Source organism: Ictalurus furcatus, chromosome 11 (genome assembly GCF_023375685.1).
Source record: "Ictalurus furcatus strain D&B chromosome 11, Billie_1.0, whole genome shotgun sequence".
Taxonomy (NCBI): domain Eukaryota; kingdom Metazoa; phylum Chordata; class Actinopteri; order Siluriformes; family Ictaluridae; genus Ictalurus; species Ictalurus furcatus.
The window spans coordinates 24,649,528-24,663,964 of NC_071265.1; the positions used below are offsets into that span (position 1 = coordinate 24,649,528).

General features: G+C 37.8%; 1 protein-coding gene across 3 annotated transcripts in view; it reads right to left on the reverse strand.

Annotated features, from left to right (window-relative positions):
• Nucleotides 1–14,437, reverse strand: part of cadpsb (Ca2+-dependent activator protein for secretion b) — an 82,088-nt gene that overhangs the window by 3,202 nt on the left and 64,449 nt on the right. For 2 of the 3 annotated variants that reach the window (XM_053635948.1, XM_053635949.1), the window contains 12 exons: nucleotides 13,098–13,204; nucleotides 12,638–12,667; nucleotides 12,299–12,307; nucleotides 9,714–9,870; nucleotides 9,439–9,580; nucleotides 8,183–8,344; nucleotides 5,825–5,980; nucleotides 5,469–5,616; nucleotides 4,539–4,613; nucleotides 4,328–4,411; nucleotides 4,152–4,184; nucleotides 3,952–4,059 (listed from right to left, as the gene is read on the reverse strand). In XM_053635948.1, the coding sequence (XP_053491923.1) occupies nucleotides 3,952–4,059; nucleotides 4,152–4,184; nucleotides 4,328–4,411; nucleotides 4,539–4,613; nucleotides 5,469–5,616; nucleotides 5,825–5,980; nucleotides 8,183–8,344; nucleotides 9,439–9,580; nucleotides 9,714–9,870; nucleotides 12,299–12,307; nucleotides 12,638–12,667; nucleotides 13,098–13,204 (1,211 nt within the window). The remainder of the gene's footprint in view (nucleotides 1–3,951; nucleotides 4,060–4,151; nucleotides 4,185–4,327; nucleotides 4,412–4,538; nucleotides 4,614–5,468; nucleotides 5,617–5,824; nucleotides 5,981–8,182; nucleotides 8,345–9,438; nucleotides 9,581–9,713; nucleotides 9,871–12,298; nucleotides 12,308–12,637; nucleotides 12,668–13,097; nucleotides 13,205–14,437) is intronic. The other variant, XM_053635947.1, reaches the window with a different exon arrangement.

The window sequence follows — 14,437 nt, forward strand, 5'->3', positions numbered from 1 at the left end:
CATGCAAGAGACTAGAGTGTCTAGACACATAGACGTATAACCATTAACATTGCATACACACGCATAGATGTAGTCACATTACAGTACTCATGACTGTACGTGTATGCTCCCTCTCAGATACATACATATATACACGCACCTACACACACACACACACATCTCACACACACAACACATGCAGAGACACATATACAGGCACACACACAAAATATACAGAATGCATACCAACATAGACACAGTCACACCCTCACTTAGCACTAGGTTAGTCAGGCAATTTAAAATTAATTTACAGAGGCAGCAATATGACCATCTGCAAAAAAGTACATAAATCATGCATTAATTTATTGCATAATTAATAACAAAACAAACTGCTAACTTGTATTATTCTTAATATATATACAGCATAGTCTGAGGTCTAAAAAGTTTAGATCAGAATTATTAAGATGATTAAAATAAGGCCTAAATTATTCAGATTCTGATCCAAGGGAATTGTTCAAATGTGAGCTACAGAAACTGGTAAAATGTGAAAATTCGATTGTTTTCTGATCATTTTTGGCTGGTGCTAACAGAACTATGCTGAATGTGTTAAACAAAACCTTGAAATGAAATTATTTGTCCATGCTATCAACTTTAAACTCAAATATTCTGCAAACATCACCCAAATTCAAGTCAAAGCAGCAAACTTCAGTATGATCATAACCAGAAAACTTGGAAATCAATATATAAACGTGAGAATGAGAAGAATCTGCAGGCAAGGCGATGTGTACTGTTATCTTAAACCATGTCTATGCTTTTAAAATATCAAATATGTATAATGCAAATCTGAAAACCCAGGTGTATTCGAAATCGCATAGAAAACATCTTATGTATAGTTCAAAGAGAACAGCACAGGTTTTATGTAATGGATGAAGTGATAATCTCTTATAGTGAAAGAAATAGTCAATAGCAGGATCCTGTGGAGTGAATTGGTATATTTGGGAATTGTGATGTGTTTTTTTCATTGTAGGATTTAACACAGTGTCTAGTCAAGCTACTGTTGTAATACCTATATTTCCTAGTTTAAATATCATTAACTCTCAGTAGCTTTCCATATTAATGCTGCATTCAGCTGCCTCTTTGGTAACTCCATTTTATTCATTTATTTTTTTACAGTATTGAAATGACGAAATCAGAGTTAATATGATCATATGGCTTGATTGAAATGCTATTCCTCATATCAAGCATGTTTGTTCTGTTTTTGCTGGTGTCTGATGCAGTGGGTTGGAGCGATTTGAAATTGAAATATTTCTTCATAACTAGAGATGGCACAGATTTGATACAGGCTTGGTATCACGCTGATTCCGGTAAAAAATTATGGGCAGTAAAAAAAAGAATGAATTTGGTCCCATCCTGTAACATAGAAAGAGACTTTTTGTTATGCGTGATTTTTATTATATTGATAAAATTTTCAATGTGAATGATTTTTATCTGAAAGCTATAGATGTGCGCAAGTTGTGTTTTTAAGCTATGTTTTTTTTCCCTGCGTTTTTTAAAAAAGCGTTACAGTTTTAAAAATGTATAAAGTAGTTTTTAAAGAAAGTTTTCAGTATCAGTATCTGAAAAAGAAAAGGTGGAATTGTGCCATCTCTATTCATAGCATATACTGTTTATTGCTTGGATATTGCTTACAAAAACATATTTGTAAGCAATTTGTAAGGGCTCTACTCTTTACAACCTCAAAAATAATTCTTAACTGTTCAGATTTGATAATCCTACTGAAATGTCAGTCTTATTTCCAACAATTCCAAAACACATGAACTCAGCAATGGACGGCTATTTCAATGAGTGGATCATTTGAGTGATTAATGACTGCTTTAACCAGTAAAAGGAAAACCTATGCTGGCATTTTGCTGATTTGAATAATGATTAGATACGTGATTAGTTGAGTTAATTAGGGTTAGGTGGTTTAGTTGGTCTGCTTCAAGCAGTCAGTTGGTCCAAACGTGCAGTGCATGCAGAAGGAGCGGGTGAGTCGGTGGGCCAGTGTGTGTGTGTGTGTGTGTGTGTGTGTGTGTGTGTGTGTGTGTGTGTGTGTGTGTGTGTGTATGATGTGAGAATTTTAGGAGGTGGAGGTCATGCTAGTAGATGTACACAGGAAGATTATTTGATTAGAAATCATGCCACTCAACAGAATGTGATCAAACAGTAGGACATCTAGAGATAAGTTCCACTTTGTTATAAAAAGAGAGCGTGGTGGTGGTGTCCTTAGGGTACAAAGAAGAGTGTATAACAGAAAAGGATGGAGTTCAAATGTGAGGAGCGAAGAGACAGAGAAAGACTGAGAAGTCCAGATGAGTAAGTCTGGACTTGTCTTTAAGACACTAGTTTATCACAAATGCGTTCTTGCTTCCTGAATCGATTTGAGCACAGACCTTTAAGCTTATGCTAAATATATTATAACACTTATGTGTGGGTTTAAATGCGTTAAATAGTCTTGCCAATAGTGCTGCTTTAAGTATACTTAGCAGTAGTGATGACCCACAATTCTGGCACAAGCAAGATATTTATAGCACTTATTTAATAATCTCAAGGGGAAGGGATGTAAATTAAAGTGCATCAAAGAATAATCCATCCGTCTTTTGAGGAGCAAGCAAGTACGCACATTATGAAACAACTTGTAAAACTAACAAGCAAACAAACAAATAAATAAATAAAAACCGTTGTGATACTGAAAATAGGATATGGAAGGCTGTATGTCCTTCAGTGTCCCACAGCAATTTAAAGATTAACAATGTGTATATACTCTTAGAAAATGTAAGGGTACTGGGGAAACACTTAAAGGTTTTATGTCAAACCCTCCGACAGAGCATTTCCCTAGTAGAACCCTCTGATAGAACCCATAAAGAGCCCTACAGAATTCACCTAGGACATACAACCTCTCATTCGAATGCCCTCATAGTAATGAAATTGAAAATGAAAAAAGAAAAAAGAAATAAAACAGCGAAATGACAGTGGATTGTAAATGCGCTTTACAATGATTGAGAAACTACAACTAAACTAAGCCAGCAATCATGCATTAGCGAAGAGTGCTTATTAATTATATTGGAAACACAGCAGAGGAAGCACACTGCACCACTTTAAGACACACCAAACTCAGACACACACACACAAACACACTGCTCTCCACCACAGACACATGCCGTGTGCCTAAATGCACTGTGCTGCATCTTGTCAAAAAATGCAACCACAAAATCAGTACAAACCTAACCATACATATTATACACACTCGCATGTGCACACACTCAGCAGCAACTTCCATACATATAAACAGCACAAATTCTAGTGGACACAGAATAAATCACCTCCCGCTACACACATAGAACACTGTGCAACACTGGAAGTCAGAAAATGATTCACAAGGGATTATTTCTAAATTTAACAGTGCTCTCCAGTTGGCATCATTATTTATATAACTTTTTATCATCTAATATCTAATACTACATTACATTACATATTGCATCACAAATATGATTCAATAGTGGCATAATAAGAATTATGGAAAAATATGCTGATAGGCAAATTTTATTATTCAAAAGATCCCATTGACTGTTTGAGAGCACTGTCGTGAATAATCCACTTGGTGGTGGTGGTGGTGACACTTTGCCTTGAGTTCTAAGAACAAAGGTCCAACAAACAGCTAATGCAACACTAGAGCACAAAGGTGCAACTGGTTGTGTATAATGCAACGCCAGAACACAGAGCGCCGAACAAGAATTCACAGTAATGAGACATTGATAAGTGAGAGACTGAGAGCCTCACGATAAGGCTGGCCTTTTTTTTTTGTGTGTCATAATGAAAGAATTCAGAGCTCAGCACTCAAAATGTGACTTATCCCTCATATGCCCCATTGTTTTGCCACATTTTGGATGGAACCTCCCTTGTCAGGCATGGAGGAGACGGCATCTTACTTACATCAAATAACCTCTCTATATACACCTCCTCATTGACCTTATCTCGCAGTATGTCCTGAGAGTGACGAACAAAGGTCACATAGCCATCAGCAACATCCATTCCTGGCTTCTGTAGATGACAGATTGTAGAGAAAGTTAGTTAGACACTCCTGTGACGAAAAAAGCAGAGAACAATTTACACCAAAACTGTTTAATACGTACAGGGACATCCACATATTTTGATGCTGCTTTCACCTGAAAAATAAAACAGGTCAGTAGGATATCTACTAGGATAATAATAATAATAATAATAATAATAATGATAAAAATGATAGATAGATAGATAGATAATCATGGTTAATACAAAAGTCATTTAATAATATGCTATTAATTCTCACCGTGAAGGAAAGGAAGGATGAGAAGAGAGTTCCCTCATCATACCTAGAGATCTTGGCTAGAACACTTTCCAGAATCACCACAAACTGCACATGTGACACAAAAACACCATATAATCCAAAACTGGTCAGTGACCACGCACCAACACAATTTGCATTATAAAATATTTACCATATTTAACACTTACAGTATGTTGGCAACTGACACATTTACCTTAGCCACCAAAATTGAAATCATATCCTTCACACTCTCTTCAATGAGGTCATCAATTTTAGAGTGATACTGTTTCTGAAAAGCAACACCACATTTACAAGCTTAAAATAAATCACTGCATACTGAACTTTTGATAACAGCTGACCAAGTATCAGTGGTTTAGTGCTTATCTCAGGGATCTGTTAAAGTTTTGATCCAAACCTTAATTTTGTTAAAAAATATATGCAGTCAAAGGCAACTTTGAGCAACTTAGAGCTACAGTGTGTCCCAAAAGTCTCCATACACTGAGGACTATGTCTGCCAACACCACGTCGGTTGTGACTCAGTCAGTAGATGTTCGTGAACATCCACTTCCTGGTTGGTCAGCAACACTTCTTTTTGTCTTTATGAATTTGTTAATAAGTTTGGCAACAGTGTTTTGTGTGATGTGTTCGCCATGTTTCCTGTTAAAGTCCATCGCAACTTTGTGACAGCTTCCCAATCCAGCCATGAGGATGATTTTAAATACGTTCTTCTTTTGTCAAAGTCATTCTTAAAGGCTATTCTGAAAACTGATCATTTCTCCTAGGTATCTCCTATGTACTTTTGGGACACCCTGTATTTTAAAAATTTGTCATCTCAGTCTAATGTTACTTTATTTGGCTTCCTGTCCATTTTAGAACAAACTCAAAACATATTTTTATTCATTAGCATTTGGAGAGCACTGATACTGAGTGTGTGAGTGGAATATGTGTGGATGTCTGTAGCTGTTATAATGTTGTAAATCACTGCTTTAAATAACACTGTAAATGGTTCAACACAAGCTTCGTTTTTAGAAATAACTTATTTACTATAGTACTGTATCTTTAATTTTGGTCCTTTGCATTTTTCAGCCAGACAGAACAATCAGATAGATCTTTTTTATTAGATTAGATTAGACCTTTTTATTACCTCCTGGCCCATCTCCATGGCACACAGTTTAGCTGACTGGTCCTTGGCATCCACCATCACGTTGAACATGGTGCATAAGGAGAGTGGGATGCGGAAATCTGTAGAACGGCTACCCTTGGTCACCTTGGATTCAAATGCTGCCCTGGTGCTAAAGAGAGGTGGCCAGAAGGGTATTATTTTCCACCACAATATGAAGACAAGGGTGCATCCATGATTAGTTGGTGGAGACTTAGTTTAGTGTGTTGCAGGTCTGGTAGGTTTATTTCACTTATTTAATTTTCACCAGCTGTTCAGATAATGACATAGTGGATATCAAGTCTTTGCAGCTTTCATTTTCAAACTCAACATGCATGTACCGTTTAACACAGGATTCAATCATGTCGCTGGACATGAGCTTCATCCGGTTTTCTAGGTGCTTGGCAAACTCTTCCTCGGGCCAGTGGAGGTCTCTGATGAATGTCTGCAGGGCATCCAGCTTCCAGAACAGATCCTCTGATGTCCCCGAGCCATTACTGCCAGGCACAGTGACACATCAGAGGTAAAGGGTCAGAGACTTTGCTAACAGGCAAAAGGGTGGCACTATCTCTATGACTCTACTCATTTACATCATATGTTTCTCTGATTATTTTATGCATACACTGACTGATAGTACACATCTGGTTAATACCCAGGGATGGCTTTCACATGTTCAGTCAGTGTATGGTAAAATACAGACATGTCAATAACCTCGCACAATTGCGTGGTTATTCAACCCTCGAGAGGGTCTGAAATCATGCACACGTTAATCAGTCACACTTCTCTAAAGGGGGAGGAGGGCTTGGGAATGTCATGGTGAGAGAAGGCATGTAAGAGATCTATACCACTGATTTTAAATATTACTGCATCACTAAAACCTGGCACTACTGCTTTTCAGGAACTCTTCAGGTGCTTTCATACATACATCATTCAGCTGCATATCTACACAAGCTGAGCAAAAGTGTACTGTACTACTATAAAACCCTAGCATAAGCTTGTTACTGCTACACATATTACTTGTAAGTAATGGACACCATTCTGAGAGCCCAAACACTATGATTTGCATGGACTGCAATTTCGAGTGTAGGAAGACGCTACAGGAGGTAGAGGACAAGTCCAGATGAGAGACAGAAACACAAAGATCAGGCTCTCTCTCACCACCCATGCCCGACGAGGCTGACGGAGTTCCAGAGGTCAACACACACCATGCAGTCAATTCTGAAGATGTTGCCATCCTGAGTGGAGATAGATGGGACAGCAGGAGGAGGAGTGTTGTAATGGTCAGGGAGGGGGTGGTATCCTACCATAGAGTTAAAACATAAGAGTGACTGGAGTTTCTGAGTGTATCGAACGACAGCCATCTTGGTAGGGTGAAAGCCTTGAATCAGAATTTGTCCAATATCACATTGTAGTCTTAGAAATGCTAGGATGGAATTTACCGGTCTCGGATCTTCAATGCTCTTATTGCCTCAATCACTGGATTAGTATGCTTTTTGGCGTACAGGTATGAAGATCTGAAGCCCACTCTGATGTTTAAACTCCACAAGAGCTAATTACTGCTTCAGAGTGCTTTTTCGAATGCAAAGACCAGGCAGGGAGGTCCACCAACCCACACCCACTAAAACCTTTCAGGCACACCTGAAATCAGTGCTGGCCCATTAGAAAACCCCTCCACTTCAAAATAATGGATTTCTTACCTCAGACGACAAAGCCAACTATTTAACTCTTTAAAAAATCTTTAGGGTAATTATAGGTCATTAAGATTCATCATCATCACCACAAAGAGCTCCCAGAACACAGATGGGTAACTAAAACTGTAGTCCTTCCCTTAGACACAATTTTAATTGGGGATATTTTCTTTCATTGGGATACTTAAGACTGACTGATCGTAGGTTTGGGTTGCAATCCAGATCTCACCACCTCAGTCCTACCTCAATGGCATGCTCATTGAGGAAAATGAAAAGCTTTTCAGTTCTCATTTCAAGTGAACAAACAACTTGGGATTGACCCAAATCCCTTGCAACCTACTTGGCATGAAAATGACTTGAAAGCCAACTGTGGTCATTTTTATACAATTCAAAACTGCTTAATTAGTAGACATACCAACATTTTTTAGTCCTTTGTTGAGATGCCAATACATAATTTATGCATTTTTTTTTAAAAAAAAATAACATACTGGGGCCTAATTATGCCAGCTTGACAAACATTTTAAAATCTCTTTTTAATACTCTAAAGAAATAATTTTCACTTTCACATCAACACTTAATGAAGATCAAACACCAAGCTTCAACCAGTCCCAAGTGAGGTAACACATGGGAGAGTTTGAAGTTAGATGGTTGAAGTTAGATTAAGCTTTAACATTGTAAGAGAATGGGTAGTTTATATAATTGTTCTTTTATGTTTTGTATCTTATTTTTGAAAATCATACATAGGAGATTCAGTTATGTATCAGTACGGAATCAAAATGCCTGTCTGCCCAAATGACTCTTCTCACAATTCCCACAAATGTCTACTACATCTGTCTTTGGGGTATATATTTTTAATGATGTTTGTCAAGACACTAGTGTTTTTGCTTTCAAACATTCCTCTCTAGTGTCTAAGTTTCACTCCAGACATAACAAGAAGCTTCAAGAGAACATCTTCATGCCAAGGACATGTTTGAATTAATCAGATCTGAGGTAAACTCATTGAATACACACTCAGAGTCATAAATAGCAGTCATCCAGGATGGAGTGGAAAAGCTAGGCATTTGTGGAAGGTTAACAGATAGTCCTGCTACTGGCACAGGAAGATTTGGTACTTTGGGAATTTGGAGGTTCACATTTGGTAGATTCACATTGGGTAGATTACTTGTTAAACTCCTGCAGAAACAGACAAAAAGAAACAAAAAAATCCATAACAGTGGCAATGTGGAATGCTGCAAAAAAGCAATGTAAGACATACAGTAAAAAATTAACAAGTAAGAAAAGTTGTAAAGGAAATGTCTTAGACATTCAAAAACGGCAGACATAAAGAATCACTTGTTAAATGTAGGGAAGGTCTCTAAAAGACTTTAAACAGAAGACATACAGTAAAACTGAAACATGGTTGATAATAGAGACAAGAGCAGACATATACAGATAAACAAAGGAACAGAAGCAGCATATTTCAGCAGCAGGAACAAACAGCAGATTGGAAGGTAAAAAATGAAGTGGTGGGAGATTGAAAACACAAGACAGACGACAAACGAATGAAAAAAGCTACTTTCTATTGTAGTAGTTGAAGGGGACTCAGTAAAAGTTCCACCAAGCGTATCAAAACCCTTTTTGTACAAGCTTACAAAGCTCTAAGCTGATAATCTTCATGGTACATCTGTTTAGTTGAAAAATATTGATAAAATAAGATTTTTAAGGAGAAAGCTTGACAGCCCTTCATCTAAATAAGATTATCCCTATCAGGGAAATGGTAAAATCAATATGCAAAGAAAAATCTGAGGGAGGAAAGACAGAACTGATTAGCACATAAAAGGCATCCTATTTCCTTCAAGCGTGCAACATGAGGGTTAGTTTACAAAGCAAAAAGATGAAAACATGAAAGGCATTGACTGGAGTCTGAAAGAGCGAGTTTTATTTTGGCCTGAAACTATCACCACTTATGATGAACAGATCAACGAAAAGGTTTAATGTTCTTGGAACTAATTCTGCAATTCTACTGTCATATATAAAACATTAAAAAAAAAATAATCTAAAAATGTGATCATAAGGCAAAACTGAGGTGGCTGAATTTTTCTTTAGTGAAAACTTCAGTGAAGTTGCTTAATACTTAATCGCATTATCTGTGATGCCTCCAGACATTGGATATCTACCAGCATAAATTTGTCTTCACTGCTTGCTGCAGCAATAGTGGTTCTAAATGATTATTTATGTCACAAAATGCCCTGTGTTACAATCGCTCCCAGCAGGAAGTGGTGTCTTACTTCACAGGTTCCCAGGACTCGCGCTCAAAGCCCCTGTGAATGGACTGAGCGATGGAGGACTCCATTAGATCGACGTATCGCACCACCAGCGGTGCGTACAGGTCCTGCAAGTGCTTGTGAAACTTCCCATTGCACAGATGGTCTAAAATAGAAAGAGAAAGAGTGAAATCAAGGCCATTCCCATTAAAGACCTGTAACTCTTTTCCATGCTCACACACTGCATCTGCTACGTTGCATTTAATTGTTTAATTGTTACTTATACAAACAATGCTTACAGTCAATCCGTAGGAAGTCATTGAGGAGCTGGAAGAGAGGGAAACTATCCCAGCTTTCAGGAGACTGGATCTCAAGAGCTGCGTCCATATCGACGCCGTAAAGGGACAGGAAGTGCTCGGCATGCTCCACCATCAGATCTGACCACCAAGCAAAGGCCTTGATTACCAGGAAAGGAGGTAGTGAAGGAAAGGAGAAAAGGACAGATTGAGAGACTTTTAGAGTAAAATAAAGTTAAGAAAGAAAGGAAGCAAACTGGTTCCTGCCATGTGGTGTTTCAGCTTCACAAAATTGAAGTTACTGAGTAAGTGGCTGGTGGTGCTACATCACCTATAGTTAATGATTTCTTTTTCACCTAAAGACTCAATTACACTGTACAGGCATTTCATATTGATGTTGCAGCAGTTATTATTTTGGATGGAAAACAAACAAACTATTTATTAGTAAGAAAATACTGCACTCCTTTAACCAGTGAAACGATAATAGATAATATGTGCTAGTCTGGGTGCCAAAACCAACAAAACCGAATTTAGCAGCAGAGGCCCTGATTTACTAAAGATGTACAAACTTGATAGAACCTGCAAAAAAGCTGATTTACTAACAGGGTCTAAAGGACTGGACAAAAGTAGCACATCTTGCCCCTTTTGGGTCTTGCTTTAATGAATATGCAGATTGGGGCATCTTTGCCTAAAAATCCAAAATGCAGATTGGTGTCTGCGCAAATAGAATAATTTAGCACTCGCAGTGTGATTTCAGTAAGCCTGAAAGTTGGAGTTGTTTCATATTTTGTATTTGCCTGATATATGTACCTTCAAATGCTAATAACATTCAAAGTGAGCCTGTGGAAAGGTTTTCTTTACATACGCATTTAGCATATGCACCAAGCACCCATCTTCACTTGTCTCACTGCCTTTTGTTGGTATAATATGTGACATGTATCTGTGGCAAATTTCTGTTTACCCTTTCAGCAGCCTTACAATGAGAACATGCAAATCCTCTTTGGAATATTGTCTTCTCCGAAGAAAATTTGAGGCAATTAGTCTTTGTAAATAACCTGCAATACGCTTACTAACTGCACTTTATTTATTTTCAGATTTATTTATCTGATTGCACACCCAACGTAGCTCTGTGGTTCTCTAATTTAATTTGGGATCTTAGTAAATCAGGGCCTGAAAGTCTCATTATTACCCTTCTACAAACTTTTACAGAATACATATGACCGTGACAGTGTCATAAATACCAGATATAAATCAATATTTTATATTTTGTTGCAAACATCCTTGCACAGGGTGACTACTCCATTTTATAACAAACTTTCCTTCATTTAAATCTATAGCCAGAGGAGTCGAGATGCCATAAGTGGTGCAGTTCTCATGCAGGTGGAAGTAGAAATCGCTGCATGCTTTTGCTCTCCAAATGGAAGATGTATTTGTTCAACCATTCACATCACTGCATCCCTGCCATCAGGATGGGGATGTGACTCATTATCATGCAACCTTGCAATCCCTGGCATGCCTAAGACTGCAAGCATGCAACAAGCTTCTTAAAAAGGCATTTTTTAATTGATGTTTAGTTATTTCTATTTTTTATCTTTTCTCCAAGAGTGCTGCTCAGTTTTAGACATATGGTTGGATGATAGAAAATGCAAAAAGAGGTTCTTATTTGCTTGATCTTAGATGAACCACCTTGTGTGTATCGTTTACTTTTCTCCTATATATATATAAAAAAAAACCTGGATAGTGTCAAAATCGTTCAGGGAACTGATCAGCATTGGAGATGGTTTATCCTTCTCTTTAGCAGTATGCTGTTTTGATGTCATACCCTGTCAACCCACTTTTTCTGAGATAATGCAGCTGATAATGAACTTACCGTTTGAGTAAGCTTTGAGCACACTACACAGAGCATAATGTCTCAGGTTAGGGACAGAAAACAAAGCATTTGCCGGAGCAGCAGGGCAATGTGTATGGCCGAGCTTAACCAGACACACAGATAGAAAGAGGAAAAGATAGAAAGAGGGTAGCAATGCCAAATCCAAACAACTCCAAGATCCTTCCCCAAGTCCTTTCTTGCAGAGCTATACTGAGTCGATCCAAGCAATATGGGAAAATGTTAGATGATTTGGTCTCTGACAAATGACCATCAAATTTAAAATTGGCAAGACAAAGCCAAGGGGAGGGAGCTAGGCTATGACTTTGGATTATGATGTATAGAGAGAAAGTAGACTTCAACTTTGGAAACATTAGCAGGAAGGGGCAAACTGACATGGCAAACTCTGACACGCTTAGGATGACAAAACTAGGGGGTGGGGTGGTGCGAGTACATACACATTCCCTTTGGAAAAAAGAAAAGCTTCCATTAGACCAACCCCTGAAAGTGGGAATGCAAGCCTTACAATCACTTCCTTCAAGAGAGACTGGACAGAGACAGTGCTAACGAACTGAGACGCACCATAGGCAGACATAATGCTTAAATTCCCCATACTGAGTGGAATAGGGAATTACAGGAATAGAGGCCCCACACAACTCATGCACAAACCATTACTGGGGAAGAAAGGGGCTGCTTGATTGCATTCAGATTGCTCACGTACCTCTTTTCCCTGCCCAAGAACATTGGATGGATTGAGTGGTAAGAAAAACATGGAAATATTGCTTAACAGATAAGATACAGTGATGAACTCAGATTTATTTGGATCATTCAAAGGGATATTTTGGATTCATAATTTGCGAGGTGAAGTTCACATTGGTTGCAGACCCTCCTGAATAAGTTAATCTCATCAGTTTCAGCCCATGTCTAGATACTTTACTGAACCGCCCCATCCACCCGCCCCAAAATGACAGTAAAGCCTCTTGCGTGACTTGGCATGCTTGAGGGGAAAGGTACAATATGTGATGAGGACTTGAGAAGAAAGGAAACATGGATACTGTACCGACTGGTCTCCTGTACTTGTGACCGCAGCCTGTTAAGCATATTCAAAAAAATAGAATAAATCTATAAAACTCAGGAAGACCACGGATTATCTAAATATAAACTCCATGTACCGTAGGCATGCCAAGCATTGATATTGCGCACCAGCTGGTGGATGTAATAACTAATGAATCATGCAAATATTAAGTGACTGATTTTTTTTTTTTCCTGAATTGGCCACTTTGCATTTTACATGTGGTATGCTTTTCCAGAGAAAAAAAATGAATAAAAACGGGGCTGTTTTTAAAGAGCAGATGCAGACAGAGGGTAAAGGAGACTGGAAAATAATTGAGTGTCAAATCTGTCACATACTATTTAACAAAGTTAAAAAGAAATGCACATCTTGAAAAGCAAGACACTATTTACAGCATAAGGTATGACAAATTGGCTGGATAAAAGGCAGTAATGGCAGCTTTCCTCACCTCGGCATGATGGTCCTGATTCTGCTGAAGAACCTCAATGACTAACTCTGCCAGACGGATGACATGCTCCAGTTTTTTGGCAGGAGTAGCTAGGTTTGCTACATTCTCTGGAGCAGAATAGTCAGACAGGACACAGATCAACAGCAGCGCATTGTAACATTTTGGCTAAATTAAGAAGGGATATAACATCAAACTGCCTCATTCTGCATGCAAAAACAGTAATATGGTTGATGACGTACAATATTTCGAGCCAAAAATTCTGTGTAAAGTCAATAATGTTTATATTCCAACTAGCATGCCTTTTCTGAATCAATATATTATTTAACTAGTTAACTGAGGGGCTCAACTAATTGGAGTTGTACAGCATGGTTGGAGTTGAATATTAACTCCTAATGTAATAACTAAGGCTAAGGCCTTGTTTACAAATTACACTGGATTTTTATTTTAGGAATGTAAACTAATAAGAAACTAGCAATGCTAAACATTTTATTGTGAGTTGTAATGCCACAGTCGAGACAAACAAACTGTCAGACATTTGATTCAATGAAATGAATGCAGGACAAACAATGCTTTGTGTTTTCACATATAGTAAAACATTGTCTGAAAACAATAACTTTAAAAAGACAGGATAACAAAATACAAAGTAATGATAAACAGCAAAGTCTTTGTTTCCCCAGAAATGTGGAACAGTTGGTTAATTATTCACTCTTGTCACTGCATACGCAATTTACATCACCTGGCCTGGAGGTGTGGGGAGTGAGGATTAGAAAGGTGTGGTGGGGGCTGAATTAGGAAATTGTCCAACTTTTTTTTAAACTAACTTCATAAGGAGTTACTTCAGAATAAATCTATGCATGTTAATGCTACTATAATATTACCGATCAGTGATTTCTGATCAATTAAAGCTAATTGTATTCTAAAGTCACGATGCAATCAGCACAAGATGATGAAGTAATGATAGCGGTTATAATGATAATCAAGGATTATCATAATCCAGCTTCATACTTCATCCATATTCAGTGTGTTAAATTGTTTTTACTTTCCAAAAGTTTGTCTGTGCTGTCCCAAAAGTTTGTCTGAGTTGCCTGGGGTATAGTACACTGTGCGGTTAGGGTCAAATAATAAACTAACTTATTGAAGAAACAGTTGATCACAATTTAACACACTGAAAATGCAGTCACTTATATATTTGTGATAGATAGTATTGCACAACTGAACAGTCACAAAGAATCATTAGGACCCTTTGTTCATACCTTTAAAATAATACAACAACACAAAAGTTGTGCAAGTTTTGAACGGTATACTATCTTCACATATAGTTTTCAGCATTCATTATAGTG